The sequence below is a fragment of the Python bivittatus genome, unplaced genomic scaffold (assembly GCF_059951505.1).
Source record: "Python bivittatus isolate LINGU-HERP-01145 unplaced genomic scaffold, Pbiv_v1 ctg000220_np1212, whole genome shotgun sequence".
NCBI lineage: Eukaryota > Metazoa > Chordata > Lepidosauria > Squamata > Pythonidae > Python > Python bivittatus.
This window is the reverse complement of record NW_028277048.1, coordinates 6,719,814-6,735,259: the sequence shown is the minus strand read 5'-3', so window position 1 is coordinate 6,735,259 and position 15,446 is coordinate 6,719,814. Positions and strand designations below refer to the sequence as shown.

The window sequence follows — 15,446 nt, the reverse complement described above, 5'->3', positions numbered from 1 at the left end:
ATGCAGCAGCCTGAGTTTATATGTGTGTCTCAGTCCACTTTTACCACACCCCTACTCTGAGACTGTAATGGTTACCAGTTGGCTTCCAAGTGCAATTCAAGATGCTGGCTCTCACCTAAAAAGCTGTTTGTGGCTTAGGACCTGGGTATCTTTGGGACTGCTTAGTCCCAATTACATTTCCCCATCCAATGAGATCAGGAAAAATGGGTTCTGAAAGAACACCCTTCAGACCCCATCTGAAGGAACCTGGTTCCCTCTCTCAGGGAATGCCATCAGCAGGATCCACAAAGTGGGCCTTTTCAAATGCTGCCTTCCACCCTCCATTCCCCCTGTGATTTGGATGGCCCTGATGCTGCTGGTTTTTAGGAAGGCAGTTAAAACCTGGCTGTCCTAAGGCCTTGGGGTGGGTATGTTCTGGGATAGTTCCCTCTTGCAATGGGAAGGTATTTGCTACAAACCATCTGTAACCCAAAACCAAGCTACACATGTTTGCTACCATTGTGCAGTATTTATTGTTTAATGGTGCAATTGTTAATTGGCATATAATTGTACAGCTGGTCCTCACTTAGCGACCACTCATTCAGCAATCATTCAAACTTACAACAGCATGGAACAAGTTGTACTTACAACCAGCCCTCAAAGTTCTGGCCATTGCAGGGTCCCGCAGTCACATGATCACCATCTGCAATCTTCACTGCTAGCTTCCGACAAGGAAAGTCAATGGGGAAAGCCAGCAGGAGGTGACTACGTGATGTCGTGCTTAATGATGTTGCAGGATTTGCTTAATGACGGCAACCAAAAGTGCCAGAACTGCTGTTACTAAGTAGCATGGTCACATGACATTACACTTTACCACCATGTTACTTAGTGACGGAAATTCCAGTCCCAAATGCTGTTGTTAACCAAAGACTACCCATAACTGGTTGTTATGATTTATTTATTCTTGGTTGTGTAGGATATGGAAGCTGCTCAAAAGGTCACTACTATTAGAGCAACATACAAGCTCAGTCAATCATTTATGTGGAGAACTATGTGTTGGTGGGAATGAGAGGTGAAGAACCACCACCTGAGCTGTATTTCCAAAAGTGTCCTACCACATTCTGTGACCAGAGTTCAACCACAGATGGCAGGCAGATGCGGTCCCTCCATCTGGGAACATCAAAGAAGTAAATATGACTTTATAGATGAGAATGTACTTAAACAGTTATCTGACAAAACTGTTGGCTAGTCAGAAATCAAAGAGGGCAGCTGAAAATAACGTTTTCTCTTCAGGTAGCCATTTTGCAATGAGGAGAATGCTCCAGATGCAGGAGGGGTCAGCACCAGCCAATCTCAGCTGATCTTGAGAAACAGGAAGGCCAGTCAACCCTTGTTAGTACTTGGATGGAAGACCACCAGGAAACTTTGGGTAATAGGATAGACCAGGCCTAAAGAAATATCATGGAAGAAAACAATCCCAAATTATTTCCATATTGTTGGTAAGACAACTACATGGATGTTTACACAGTCATTAGATAGTGAGCTGTACTGTTAAAAGTGCTTCCATCTATAATCCCAGTTATCTATATTTTCTGTGAAAGTAATTATGTTGTGTTTTTGGTACATTGTACAAAATGTGTATACAATATAGTCTTTTACTCCTGACGGAGTTATATCTAAGCATATTAGGCCAATAGACACATTTTAGTACATGTGGAGTTTTCCTCCCCAACCCACCTTCCTATTTTTATTTTTATTTTTATTGTTATTGTTACTATTGTTATTATTGTTGCTATTATTATTATTCTTATAAAATTAAGCAGAGGCTGAACTAACATGTCGCGGAAGTGTCATCTTGCATTCCAAATCTTGAACAGAGTAGGAGGTTATACTTACAATGACCATATTTTCTTGGAAAAAATAAAAGACAAACAGGAAAAGGGGGCAAATCTGAAAGAAGTTCATAAGGATTAAAAAAAAAAGTTTGTTGATAACTTTGCTTTACAAAGGAAAATTCAACAGCAAAACCAAGAAAATAAATAATTAAATAAATCTAAAGGACAGCTTTCTGAAATAAAGGACTGTCCTATACTAGATTATCTCTGTGATTGCTTCAGCCTCTAATCTTTATTGCCTTTCTCCAGCCATGAAAATAAAAGGAGATCCATGATGTGCTTGGATCCTTGACACAGAGGCAGCCACATTTTAAGATGACTGAGAGGATCACTGCACAAATCCATGTCCTACTGGCCAAGCAAAGATAGCCCAGGACATTTTGATGCTTTATACAGAAGTGAATATCCATGAAAATATGTTACTACACTTCCCTAAAATTAACGCAAGCTGTGAAAGAGCATAGTGGTATGGCTCCAGGGGGCCCTTCTATGGCTTTTGCTCTTTCAACTGTGCCTTGCCCAGAGCTTTCAGACCATTCTATACTCTTAAATGGCTCTAATGGCACAAAACATGATAACTAATAATAATGGCTTGCTCAATTAACCCAGTTTTTAGTTTTCAAAACACAGAGAACCATAATCTAATCATATGTGCTGGGTCTGCAGCAAGCTAAAACGTGGTTGGCTAGTTTGCAATTCCGTATAATGCGCAACCACAGCCATTGAATCCCAACACTTCATCAGAGGTAGCTAACTCAGTTTGTCTCAAGACAAGGTCAGCTTTAGTACTCAATGGAACAAGTAAGGGGGTGTGTGCTTAGTGATGGCATAGTAATTACACTTCTCCTATATTCTAACTTAGGAGGGAAGGTAGGATTTATGACACAAGAAAGAGTGATATTCTTCCTCTCCCTCTTCTCATATCTAAGAACTGGGATGGCCTACAAACAAACTTGTGGCCAGGCACTTTGTCCAAGCATGCTGTCACCCCTTGCAACTGTCTCTCAGTCTCTTGGCAAACAGCCACTCTGGGCTAGCTGCCAGCGACCTTCTTCCTTTCCTGCAATGCCAAACCTGCAAGGCTAGGCATATTAGCTGTTTCTAGAGAGGAAATTCACCACATTCCAGGCTGCCTGATGTTTCTGGACAGGCCACATGCTCTATTCCTTCCTGGAGTTAGGCTCCTGAGGTGAGCACTGCTGCCCTTGTAGTTTGATTGTATGAATGTTGCATTTTGGCATTAAGTTCAAGAAGAATGATTCCCCAGGTTGCAGGTAGAGGTTTTAATTTATATAGTCAGTATGTGGGGAGGGGAGAGGGAATACTTTGCTGCAGTGTCACAGATGGGGAAATTATATTTATTTTCTCCTGCACCTACGCATCTTTAAAAAACCTTGCTCATCAGAAAACAGCATGTCAAAGGTAAGCAGCACTCCTCCGATGTACGGCATGGAGTTTTACAAAGAAGGGAAAAAATTTCTTCCATTTTCGAGCACAAGTAGTAAAAAGTACGGATCCCACTCAAGCGCCCTGAAAAAGCCGCTTTCCTCAGTCACATTCAAATGTTGCAGCGATGTCAGGACGAGGTTCCCGTGCTGCGCGACTCCTCGTCCGCTTGCTCCCCTCCCGCCGCGGGGGTTCATTCCCCCCGCCCCCGGCTTTCACAAACATTAGGGCTGGATTCCAAGAGGGTTTGGAGCACGTGGTTGGCTCCAGAAAGCAAAGGGCAGAATTGGCGAGTATCATGTGAAGAGAAACTGCCCAACTGTAGCTGATGCTTTAGCACGCCTACAGGCCTGGCGAAAGCTGCTCGTGGCTGGCTGCAGCGACTGCTTTGCGCGTGGGGTGACCGACGCAAACCCCACTCCTCGCCGATTCCCCCAGCCTCTGAGCTCACTTCCTCTTGCAGGCGGAGCGCCGAGACGCCAGATAAAAGGAACGAAGCGTGCTCAGCGCATCTGGATATTGGGAGCTTCATCATGGCCAGCAGCTACGTTAAGCCCAAGGAGAAGACTCTGCAAACCCTACGAGATACTGCGAATCGTCTTCGGATTCACTCTATTCGCGCAACCTGCGCTTCGAATTCCGGGTAATCGAAGAGAAGAGAGGCATATCGCTCTCTTTCTTTTCTGATGGAGCTTGTGATGTTCCCACCATTTTCCTGTGCTGGGGGTTGCGTTTTCTTCTTCTTTTCGTTTCTTACATCTAAATGTGAGAGTGGGAACGTTTCCTGGTACAGTATATTGCCCTCCTCTCAAGGTTGGCTTGCGGGGAGGGGGCAACGAACGTTTTGTTGGGTTCCAGTCTCAGCAGGGCTGGTCAGAGGCTTCGGTCCATTGATAGGATGAAGGCAGGAGACGTTCTTAATTGGTTTGCAGAAATCCATTAATTTGAATAGCTCCTTCCTTCGTCTGCCGATAGCCTTACTTGAAGTTTATGAGCTACTCTCATTAACTTGTCTTACTCAGTCTATGTGTGATGTTGTGAGGCCTATCAGTGTAAGGTTTTCATTGCTTCTAGTGAACACAGAAGTCACAGAGGTGTCTTTTAACTGGATTTTGTGCACTGAATTGTAAGTTCAACCCTAATAGCAATTTTATGTCTCCTTGTGGGTCACTGCTATTGAGTTTTTGTCACTCTGCCTTCTGACCTTGCAGACACCCGACATCATGTTGCAGTGCTGCAGAGATCATGTCAGTGTTATTCTTTCATACCATGCGCTACAGGCCAAATGAACCAGGCCTCCCCAGCAACGACCGCTTTGTGCTCTCGAAGGTGAGAGGAATGGGCGGAATCTGGGGCAGGTGGGCTTTGTGTGGAGGATGGGACTGGATTATAATGCTCAAGAAAGGCTTATTTCTTCCTAGCCAAGAGTTTAGCTCAGTTCTTTCTGTAGCACCCACATCCCAGAATAATCTTCTTGAAAACCAAAGAGATTACTATTTCATGGTTGTGATCAATACTTTCTTTGCCCTTCACAGGGCCATGCTGCGCCTGTGCTCTATGCCGCATGGGCAGAAGCTGGCTTTATCAAGGAGCCAGAGCTGTTAAACTTGAGGAAAATAAACTGTGACCTGGAAGGTCACCCAACTCCTGTAAGTACTCTTCTAATATCAGTGTTGGTGTTTTTTGTCAGCTTTGGAAAAAAATAAGTTGACCCATCCAGTCAACCATAAATATCATCTTAGATACAGTATTTATGTTAAGTAATTTAAAATATTTCCTTTCTTTCAAAAATCTGTTCTGGTGTAAGTAGTTTCAAAAATTAGTTTCAGAAGATCAGCTTCTGTAGGATGTAACAATATTACTGTTGCTTTTTCATGAAGACATCTGACGTTTACAAGTTGGGGAGAAAGCTGTGACAGCAGTAATGGTTTGTACCTGTGCTGCTGTGGGTCACTGATGCAGAAGCTTAGCCCATAAAATTGGACTTGTTCTACTCTACAAATTAATATTAAACTACATATATATGGCAAAAGCGCAATTTGATTATAGAATTACAAACTGGAGTGTATTTTGTTGGAATACAAGGGCACTAAAATATGGTGTGTGTGTATATATATATATATATATTCATATGGAAAAGATCCAAATTGTGTCTCTGTCCAGAATGGATAGAGGACAAAGGACTGATCTCATAAAGACTGATTTCTATGGAATACCCAACAGCATGTGGGTATTTATTCTGTTTGTAGCACTCTTTCTTTCTGCTTAACAGAGGCTCCCTTTTGTGGATGTGGCCACTGGTTCATTGGGACAGGGTTTGGGAGCTGCCTGTGGAATGGCCTATACAGGAAAATACTTTGATAAAGCCAGGTGAGGAATCTGCAGAAAGTCTACATAATGAAGTTTGTTGCTTCTTTCACAGGACGTTTCTTGCCACTCTTCTTGGCTCTACTGCAAAGTCCACTGGGTCAGAGAATGGCAAATAATGTATAGCGGAAGAAATTCATCCCCCCCTTTACTTGTTGGAACCCATGTGTCTTGCTGTCTTCCAGTTACCGAGTTTATTGCCTGCTGGGTGATGGTGAATCCTCAGAGGGGTCAGTATGGGAAGCCCTACAATTTGGATCTCACTATCAATTGGATAATCTAGTAGCCATTATTGATGTCAACCGTCTGGGACAAAGTGAAGCAGCACCACTGGCCCATGATACAGATGTCTATCGCAAACGCTGTGAAGCCTTTGGGTAAGCACTGCTGGCTGTTTTTGTCCTCATTCTGGTGGGAAGCCTGCTGCTTTTTGCCCCAACCTTTTCCTCTTCTGCTAGATGGAATACCTGTGTTGTGGATGGCCATGATGTGGAAGAACTGTGCCAGGCTTTATGGCAAGCAAGTCAGCAGAAAGGGAAGCCCACCATGATTGTGGCCAAGACTTTCAAAGGGCGAGGAATCCCAGGTGAAAGTAGTCTCTGAATCTTGGGGATGGGAAAAGGTGATGATAGTCCTTGGATGTCACTTATTAAATGCTCTCTGTCGTAGGTGTGGAGAATGCTGACAATTGGCATGGAAAGCCCATTCCAAAAGACAAAGTGGAATCTATTCTCCATACTATTCAGAGTCAAATCCAGACTCATGATGTTTGGACTATCCAGCCACCTCTTCAAGATGTGCCACCAATCAACACTGTGGATATCAGAATGCCTTCTTCACCTACCTATAATATAGGAGAAAAAGTACGGCATGGGTTGGGCAGATTACCATAACTTTTTTCTTTCAGGATTTGCAAATACTCCAAATGTTCTTCTTCTGTCCTTTTTGTGGCATGCATTTTCATCAAGAGGTCTGTGTGACTTGGGCCTGATGCAGAGCACTCACAAATTCTAGATTTACTTATTTTTATGTGGAAAGTTTACCAACTTTCTGTTTCTCCCTGTAGCCATAAAAAAGGACCAAAGAGGCTAAAGTCCACAAGAGTGTTCTGTTCACCTTATTTATAGCCCCCACCATCATAAGATGTACTTTCAGTGTTAATTCGGCCCTTGAACTGAAATGGACTTTCTGTCACATTCCATCTTCCTAACCTATCTCCTTCGAGGTATCTTTCCTTCTCAGTTCCAGCTTGATAGTACCTCTCACCCCACAGAAAAATCCTGCAAAGGACCTAGAACAGTATGTGAATTAAGTATGCTTTATGCAAGGCAAAAAAGTCTGTGCATGAGAATAAACAGCAAATTAGCATACCGAATTTGGAAAATGATAGCATACCTTAGATCAGGATTTGCAATTTTGTTTTCATCTTTGGAACAGAGGCTAGACTTAACCAGGGGTGCACAATTAAAAAAAAAATAGAGTTGGGACAAAGGAGTAGATGGAACCTGGACAAAAATGGACTTCATTTAATATGGTTAATTAAATATAAGAACTTTGATTACTACTTCTCAGGTATGCAAACATTTCCTGCTTTTAGCATGTAAAGAATTAAAATGGTCAGTGCATGGAATCCTGAAGACACACCCACAGTTTTTGAGGACTGCATGAAAACTTGAGTCTCAATTTAGACACATCAATTTTAATATTTCTTCCACTCTCTTTCACCACTTTTCTACTATAGCAGTTTAATATAAAATGCCTGTATTCTAATGTCTGTCCTACGCTGCTTTTCCTGCACTGATTTCTTGGAAGCTTTTCCTAACTAAAATAAATGGAGTTTTTTCTTTAGCTTGTCACTGGGAGTTAGATAGGAAAAGTGAAGATGTTCATAGAATATGGCTTGATGGTAAATTAAATGTCTTGCAATGGATTATGATGTGATTTTCTTCTTTTGTCAGGTGGCCACCCGCAAAGCCTATGGTTTAGCCCTGGTAAAACTGGGAAAGGCTAACAAGCATGTGGTTGTCTTGGATGGTGACACTAAAAACTCCACTTTTGCTGAGCTTTTCAAACAGGCCCACCCAGAACGCTATATAGAGTGTTACATTGCTGAGCAGAACATGGTGAGTCTGCAAATATGAAATGGATTGGTAAATCTTGTGCAGTGACACCTTCTGATGATGCCAGGGTTTTTTTGTGTGTGTTTGTGTGTTGCAGGTGAGCGTGGCTCTGGGCTGTGCTGCTAGGAACCGCACCATTGCGTTTGCCAGCACCTTTGCTGCCTTTTTCACTCGAGCATTTGACCATATCCGGATGGGTGCTATCTCACAGTCAAACATTAAGCTTTGTGGGTCACACAGTGGGGTTTCCATTGGTATGTGCTGCCTGATATCTAAAGCCCATTTATTTAATTACTAATAATTAGACATAAAGCTTTTTGTTTCTCAAGCAGGGTGAGGCCATCACAAATGGTTCTCCTTCCTGTTTTACCATCACAGCGATCCTATGCTGTAAGATAGGCTGAAAGGAAATAACTTGATCCAAGTCATCCAGTAAGCTTCTTGACTAAGTGGGGATCTGAACATAGATCTATCTAGTTTTCATAGCCTGCAGTTGATAGAGATATTTAAAGATATCTATTTTTAAAATAAAATATTTTAGTTTTTTACAGTTTCTTTAATGTTTTTAATACTAATTATAATTTGTTTAGTAGTAACTATTTTTTAGCTTTGTTCTATGCTGCCTAGAGTCACTTGTGAGATGGGCGGCCATGTAAATTTGATAAATGGATAAATAAAACAGAAGATTGTTATTAACTGAAGAGCAGGAATATAGTGCAGCAAGGAATCTTGACTGTTTCTCAGTTTGTTTGCTTTTCCTTCCTTTCAGTGATCTTGAACACACACATTTGGGAGTCAGCTGCTTGTCTTAAACATAATAGAGGGAGGGAAGTGTGGGATGAGGGCCTTTGGAGAATCCTGAGTTTTGAAAGAATGTTTCCTTTAGTATTCCAAATGCAACATGTTAATCCTAAGAAAGATCTACTTTTATGTTTTAGTTAGCTATACTCTGGAACTGAAGACTGGTTATTATTAATAGTTCTATTTAATGATAATAGTTAAGATTTAATGTTAATAGTCTTAACATATTAGGGAAACAGAAATTGTTGAATATGTAAAACCATATCAGTGGATTGTTTCTCCTCTAGTCTAACCCTGTCAGGATGATAATGCTTTATTACTGCATTACAGAGTGTTTTGGGATTTCTGCTTATTCTCTTTGTTCTCTTTCATCTACTCAGGGTACCAAATGCCTGTACTTTTGGAGGTACAAAGCAGCCAGTTCCACCTGAGTGAAGGTTCTTGATTTGTAAATGATTGGCCTTCTGTAGATTTCATAAATGGTTGAATTAAACAATTGTATGCTAAATCTCAGAGGCCTAGAACCACAGAACTTTCCAAGTTAATCCCCGTTGCCCTGTGTACCTGGAGTATTACTGTTCTTAATATTAGGAAGTATAGTTCATACTCCTGAATGCATACTTTTCTATTATACGGCAAGTGATCTATTCAACTTCTTCATTCCCAGGAGAGGATGGGCCTTCTCAGATGGCCTTGGAAGATCTAGCCATGTTCAGAACCATTCCAGGTTGCACTGTGTTCTACCCAAGTGATGCAGTCTCCACCGAGCATGCTGTTTTTTTGGCAGCAAACATTAAGGTATGCGGGTAAAGGATGTTACCTCAGGTGTTGGTCTTGGCCACATTGCCACCTGTCATGGTTGAGGCACTATCATTGAGTTAGGGAGGTAAATTGGGGGTTGTTCTAGAGTTAGAAGCCACAATTTGCAACAATGCTTCTTGCGCATAGCATTTTCTTGTAAGATCTTTTATCCTGGCCATCAGAAAATGAGTTGGGGGCTATTTCATTTATTTGTTTGTTTATTTCAAGCTCTTTTACACCACTTCAAAACAAATCTAAACATTTTAAAAAAGTTAAATTCATAATGATACATCAAGTCAACAGCAAAAACATACTAAAATATTCAATAAATACATCCATATATCAGAAAACAAGAGCTGTAATTATTATAAAGCCATAATAAGCATTAACCACATCCATTCTAGATACATACTTCAGTCTCTCTTAAACAGCCAGAATTTCACAAGCTGATTAAGGCTGTAGCAGCTGTTCCAAACCAATGTAGCTTCTTTCCTATTGGTTGTCATCCTGATTTTTTTTTTCAGTTTTATCTTTGATCTGAGATTGTAATTAGCCTACATATTTTGAGAGTTTCTCAGGGTATTCTTTATGCTTCCAGTGTGGTATCTTTCATTCTTTACTTAGGTTATATGTCATTCTGTGACAGCATTGCCTTAAAAAGTGGTTAAGGTGCTTTGCATAAATCTAGCAATGTTCTGCATTACTGTGCTTTTTAGATAACATTTTTAGTACAATTCTTTAAAATCCTTTTGTGATCTATAATGCTTAATTTTTGGTAAGATCTCTGTTACTTCTTTTGAAATTTCCATACTGCTCCTCAGGGAATATGCTTCATTCGTACCAGTCGTCCAGAGACTCCTGTCCTGTATTCTCAGGAAGAAAAGTTTGGGGTTGGCCATGCCAAGGTAAAGGACTTGAAGCACATGCTTTCTAGTTCTATTTCAGCTTTCAAAGATCCAAAGAAAGAACACTGGTGTCAGATAATTTGGCCTATAATGGTAGTAGAATGTTTAGTGTTCCCTTGAACAGTGCCCTACACCATGAATTGAAATACACTGGGAAAGAATTGTGGCATCCAAGGATTTTTTTTCCTCCAAGCAAGTAGCTTAGCTTCAAATATAATGCAGAATACAGTCTTAAATTATTTAGAAATGCTATGAAATAGCAGACACTTACGGCAAACCAAGGGTAGATTATATGCAGAAGAGCATCCTATATTCTACAGTCAAATCTTTAACATAGACCACCCTTGTCTGCCAATGCCCCAAAACAGACTGACAGTCAAAAGGAATACACAGGTTACTGCATCAAGTAGTGTATGTGCCTACCATTAGGTGGCAGAAGACTAATACTATTCTGGCAATAACATTTTTTACTTATCCTAGCATCTGTAGGCTCTCTACAAGTAAGAAGGGAGTTGAGTTCCTGTTTTTCCTAGCTGTAGAAATAAGTCCCTGGAACTTGGATTTAGATTTAGCTCAGACAAGGCAATATTAAAGTGACTGTACCCAGACAGAAATTGTTTAAATGAGGGCAGTTTAGATGTCTTGTGTGGAACAAGAAAGTTGATTTTTCAATGTCGGCTTGGCTTCTAGCACAATTATGTTATCATCTTGGTGACTTGGAAGTGTCATTCATTTTGTGCACTATATATGAAAGTTGAAGTTGAACATGGATTGGGTGATAGCTGTAGTCTAACCACTAATGGCAGGTTGCTCTCCACAAGCAGTCCACTTTCTCATGATTATTTAGAATTTGCTCTTGAAAAAACAATTTCCTCTTGGATTGGATTGGATAGCACTCCTTTTTGGGGGGGTTCAATATTGCTATATCTCTGCAGTAGGAATAGACCAGCACCCACTAGTGGGTCAGATATGATCCACCAGGCCTCTTTAGCTAACCCTTGAGGACCTGCATGGAGAATTGTAGGGAATGGTGTTTAGGGAGGGTACATGTCAACAGTGGAGTGTCTGCCTACTCTGGCATTTTCTTCATACTTGCTTGAAATACATTAATTGTCAGATCAAAAATACTCTCCCTTCCCTTATTCTGCAGGGTTGTATTTTAGTATGTTAGTGGGTTAGGTATCTTCTGAAAATGCTATGTCTCTTGATTACTTTTTATAGGTTGTTCGTATGAGCGATGCTGACAGGGTTACCGTTATTGGAGCAGGTGTCACACTTCATGAGGCCCTTTCAGCTGCTGATGAACTATCCAAACAAGGTAATAGAATATTGGAGCTTTGGAGCTCCAATTATATGTTGACTTGATCTGCTGTATTATAAACAATTATTTGTTTCATCCTTCTCATTAGTATTTTGCTTTTTCCTAGGGATCCATATACGGGTAATTGATCCATTTACAATCAAACCTTTGGATGCTGATACCATCATTTCCAATGCCAGAGCCACTGGGGGACATATCATTACAGTTGAGGATCATTACAAAGAAGTTAAGTAGTTAACTAAATATATTTTTTCAGACATTCTTGGGGGAAGTTGACTATGGCTAAGGATGCAATTGCCCAGATCCTCTATTTTAGTAACTCTTTTTTTTTACAAACTAGTTTTGTTTCTACAGTTGCCATGATTGGTTATACATTGATACTGAAAACTACCAGACTTTTTCAGGTGCTGCTCAGTACCTATTAGATATACCTATTGCTGTGCCATGTAGAGAAAAATTATACATTGGGAGTACAAGCCCTGAGCTGCAGGTTAATATGGCCTATGAATGGCTGCTAGGCGGCCATTCACTTTCTGTTAAAACAGGTATGGCATCCTTTTTGTTCTTGTGGGCTACCTATGATGTCAGTAGGTAGGTCAGGAGCCATTTGTGCATAGCCTATTATCCCTCTCCTCATGTTGAAGTCCCCAGTGCAGTGGTGTTTCTCTGCATCCCACTAAACAGCTGCTCAACAGACTGTTAGAAATGTGGTAACACTCTTTTCACCTTTAGCAGTATATTCCTATCATAGCTAAACATTAGAGGGCTACAATGGGACAGTGCTCCAGCAGCTGCTGATCAGCTGTTTGGGATATGAGTGAAGTGTGCCTACCAAATGGTTGATTAGTGAGCTGTCAAAAGTGAGAAAGTAGTGTAAATGGGATAAATAATACTTTTAATGGACCGTACTGGAGGCTTCTGGACACTATAAAGGCTGTAATTTTGCCTTCTTGTGACTTAATGTGAGACTACAAGTCTCTTTTACATATGAATTCTCTGCACCTTATTAAGTCAGGTTGAATTCAATTAATTGGCATCCATGCTGCTTAAGCTTGTAGCTTTCTCCTGTGAAAAGAGGCAACAGTCTCAACTGGCCTGTAAAGCAAGCTACTTGTGTTCTTCTTTTCATAGTCAGAATGAGAGGCACTGCATGGCTAAAGAGCTTATACTATACATTTGAAAGAAAAATAGATGCTTTTCTTTGCACTCTCTGGGCCAAACATGAAAATAAGCATCTGTCTTTATAAATTCTTTAAGTTTTAATGTTCCTTGGAGTCCTTAAGTTTCTCTTTCTGACTGATTTATACAAAACAAAAAGGTAGAGGTTTGAATGCTGCTAAGATATGCAAACCTATTTCTTGATGAGTTCAGTTCATGGAGGGAGCTGTACATCTTTGTAACTCAAACTTTCATTTGAAGCTGTTAATGGGAGTGGATTGGACCAAACGTGCTCTGACAGGAAATCTCCATTTATGTCCATCCCTTCTTCCTTTTCTCTCTAGGTGGTATTGGTGAAGCTGTGGCTGCAGCTGTCTCTGGAGAACCTGGTATTTTGGTCCAGAGTTTAGCTGTGTCAGGTGTGCCTCGGAGTGGAAAACCTGCTGAGCTCTTAGATCTCTTTGGGATCAGTGCAAAACACATAATAACAGCTGTGAAGAGCACCTTTGCCAACTGATTTGACAGGAATGAAGGAGAGAAAGGTTATGAAATTATGAAAATGAATTCTGAAGAGTAGGGTGACAGCTGCTTGGTTCTCTAGATAAAATCAACCAAAAGTTCCTCCGTATGATTCCCAAATGCACATTGTCTAACTTTTTTATTTAAATTTTTGACAATTGGAGTTAATATTAATTTCATGGTCTTGGACCTGATTCTGAGTGCAAATAAGCTTAAAATTGTTTTATAACACAGTTCCCCTCCGATCAGTAAGCCATTCCTTCTTATTTTTAGTTGTAATTCCACATTAATTGGGTCTGACTACTCCACATGGACCAAATAATGCTCATCTCACCCGAGCTTACCGTTTCTTGTGCTTGATTCCTGTCCTACTTGGCTTTCCCCTCTTCAGCCTGACATTCCAAAACTGAGTTGGGTAGACTTTCCATGGGCTATTTCCTGCCTGAAGGAGTTAACACATAATTAGTTTTTATTTAACAAAAATTCAAGCAACTCTTAGGGGAACATGGTCATTTAAATTCTTCATATATATACAATATTAATGGTGTTGTCTTAAGCGGTTTGGTGTAGTTATTAAGTGTTGGAGTGGCACCAGGGAGATGTAGGTTTAAGTCCACCCTCCTCCATAGCAGCTTACTTAGTGATTTGGGGCCATTCACACATTCTCACCCAACCTACCTACCTCACAAGTTGTGGGGAAAATGGAAACAGGGAGCTCTTTGTATGCTGCTGCCATGAGCTCCTGAAGGAAAGGCAGGATGTAAACCTAACAAATAAGCAGACTTAAATTTGACCAAGATAATGTTTCTGTCTTACATGTGCTTTTACTGCCATCTAGTAAATCAATAAACAAATTATCAATTTATTGTGGATGACTTGTGTATTTATATTGGAAATACTTAAGGAGAAAGTGTGTGAAATACAGTGTGCAATAGCCTAACAGCTGAGTAAGATTTTACACATAAAACAACTACAGTGTTTTGATTTTTTCCCTTCTCCCTAATCACATTTCAGCCTACTTTCTAAAAACTTTGATTCACCATGAACAAGTGTGTACTTTGTTTCCACTTGATTTCCTCAAAAGGGAGCAGCAAACAAATGATGCAAACTCCTTTCTAACAAGTTAGAAGGCGTGTTCTAAGCTTCTGATCACTGCTAACAGCTGACTAGCAGCTAGAGCATCTTCAGTTGAATGCGTTGTGTTGAATAAAAGTAGTGGGAGATATATAAAGCAGACTTGCTCATGGTGTTTACATGACTCAATTGTCTGGGTTTGCATCACAGTCTGAACCGTAAGTTAACCATGTAGTTTGAGAATACTAAGCTAAATTGTGATTGTAAATTTGTGATACAATCTGTTTATCGTATACTACAAAAGGCAGAAATCAACCAATTTTGCATGATAAAAATGCATCAACTTTTTTTAACTACAAATTATACAAGTGGAACCATGTCTACTTACTGTATTATGGATTAGAAATGCATATATGATAAACTTGGCTTTCTAGGCTTTTTTTTTCCTGTCAGTTTTGTATATTATATGTGTGGTATTGATGTTGTTGTCACTATTAAACAAAGGTTATGATGATGCTCTTAAAGACGCTCAAGTACTGGCGACATAGTATGTGATGCATAATACTACATATTTAATACTACTGGTTGGATGCAAATCATCTGCTAGGCTAAAATGTTGGGTAGTTTGTGGTTCTGAGTTGTACAAATCCATCCAGTAGCTTATATTGTGCAAAGCCAGGCAGTTAGGCTAGTAGAGTTAACAATTGCTCTGTTGTGAGAACACACTCAAAATGTATGCTGTTGTGTATTCTTTCTAAATTCTTTATATTTGCAAATGGGGAATTAATATTACTCCCTTTCTCCTTAACTGTCTAATTTGGGAAAACTAATTAGGTAAAGGCATGTTTAATTTGGAGAGCAAGGGAAAGAGAACTTGGCAATCTTGCTTCACAGAAAGCACCCTTTCAAAAATTAGGAATGCATTGTAAATGCTTTCTTTGTGCATTGTATGGTTCTCTACTTAGCAGAGGGATTTGTATTAAAAAGAACATTCGTTAATTACATGGAAAGAGACACAAGATCAAAAGCTGGAAATTTGAATTAAAGCTCCAATTTGCAC

General features: G+C 40.2%; 1 protein-coding gene across 1 annotated transcript; it reads left to right on the top strand.

Moving 5' to 3' along the window:
- Nucleotides 1-2,999: 2,999 nt before the first annotated feature.
- Nucleotides 3,000-14,177, top strand: TKTL1 (transketolase like 1). Its single transcript, XM_007420520.4, has 15 exons — nucleotides 3,000-3,063; nucleotides 3,784-3,963; nucleotides 4,532-4,649; nucleotides 4,856-4,969; nucleotides 5,593-5,690; nucleotides 5,873-6,064; nucleotides 6,146-6,273; nucleotides 6,357-6,550; nucleotides 7,646-7,810; nucleotides 7,905-8,061; nucleotides 9,276-9,406; nucleotides 10,231-10,314; nucleotides 11,536-11,632; nucleotides 11,742-11,861; nucleotides 13,138-14,177. Exons 1-15 carry the CDS (start codon nucleotides 3,011-3,013, stop codon nucleotides 13,308-13,310), a joined length of 2,004 nt encoding a protein of 667 aa, XP_007420582.2. The 5' UTR covers nucleotides 3,000-3,010; the 3' UTR covers nucleotides 13,311-14,177.
- The last annotated feature ends 1,269 nt before the right edge of the window (nucleotides 14,178-15,446 follow it).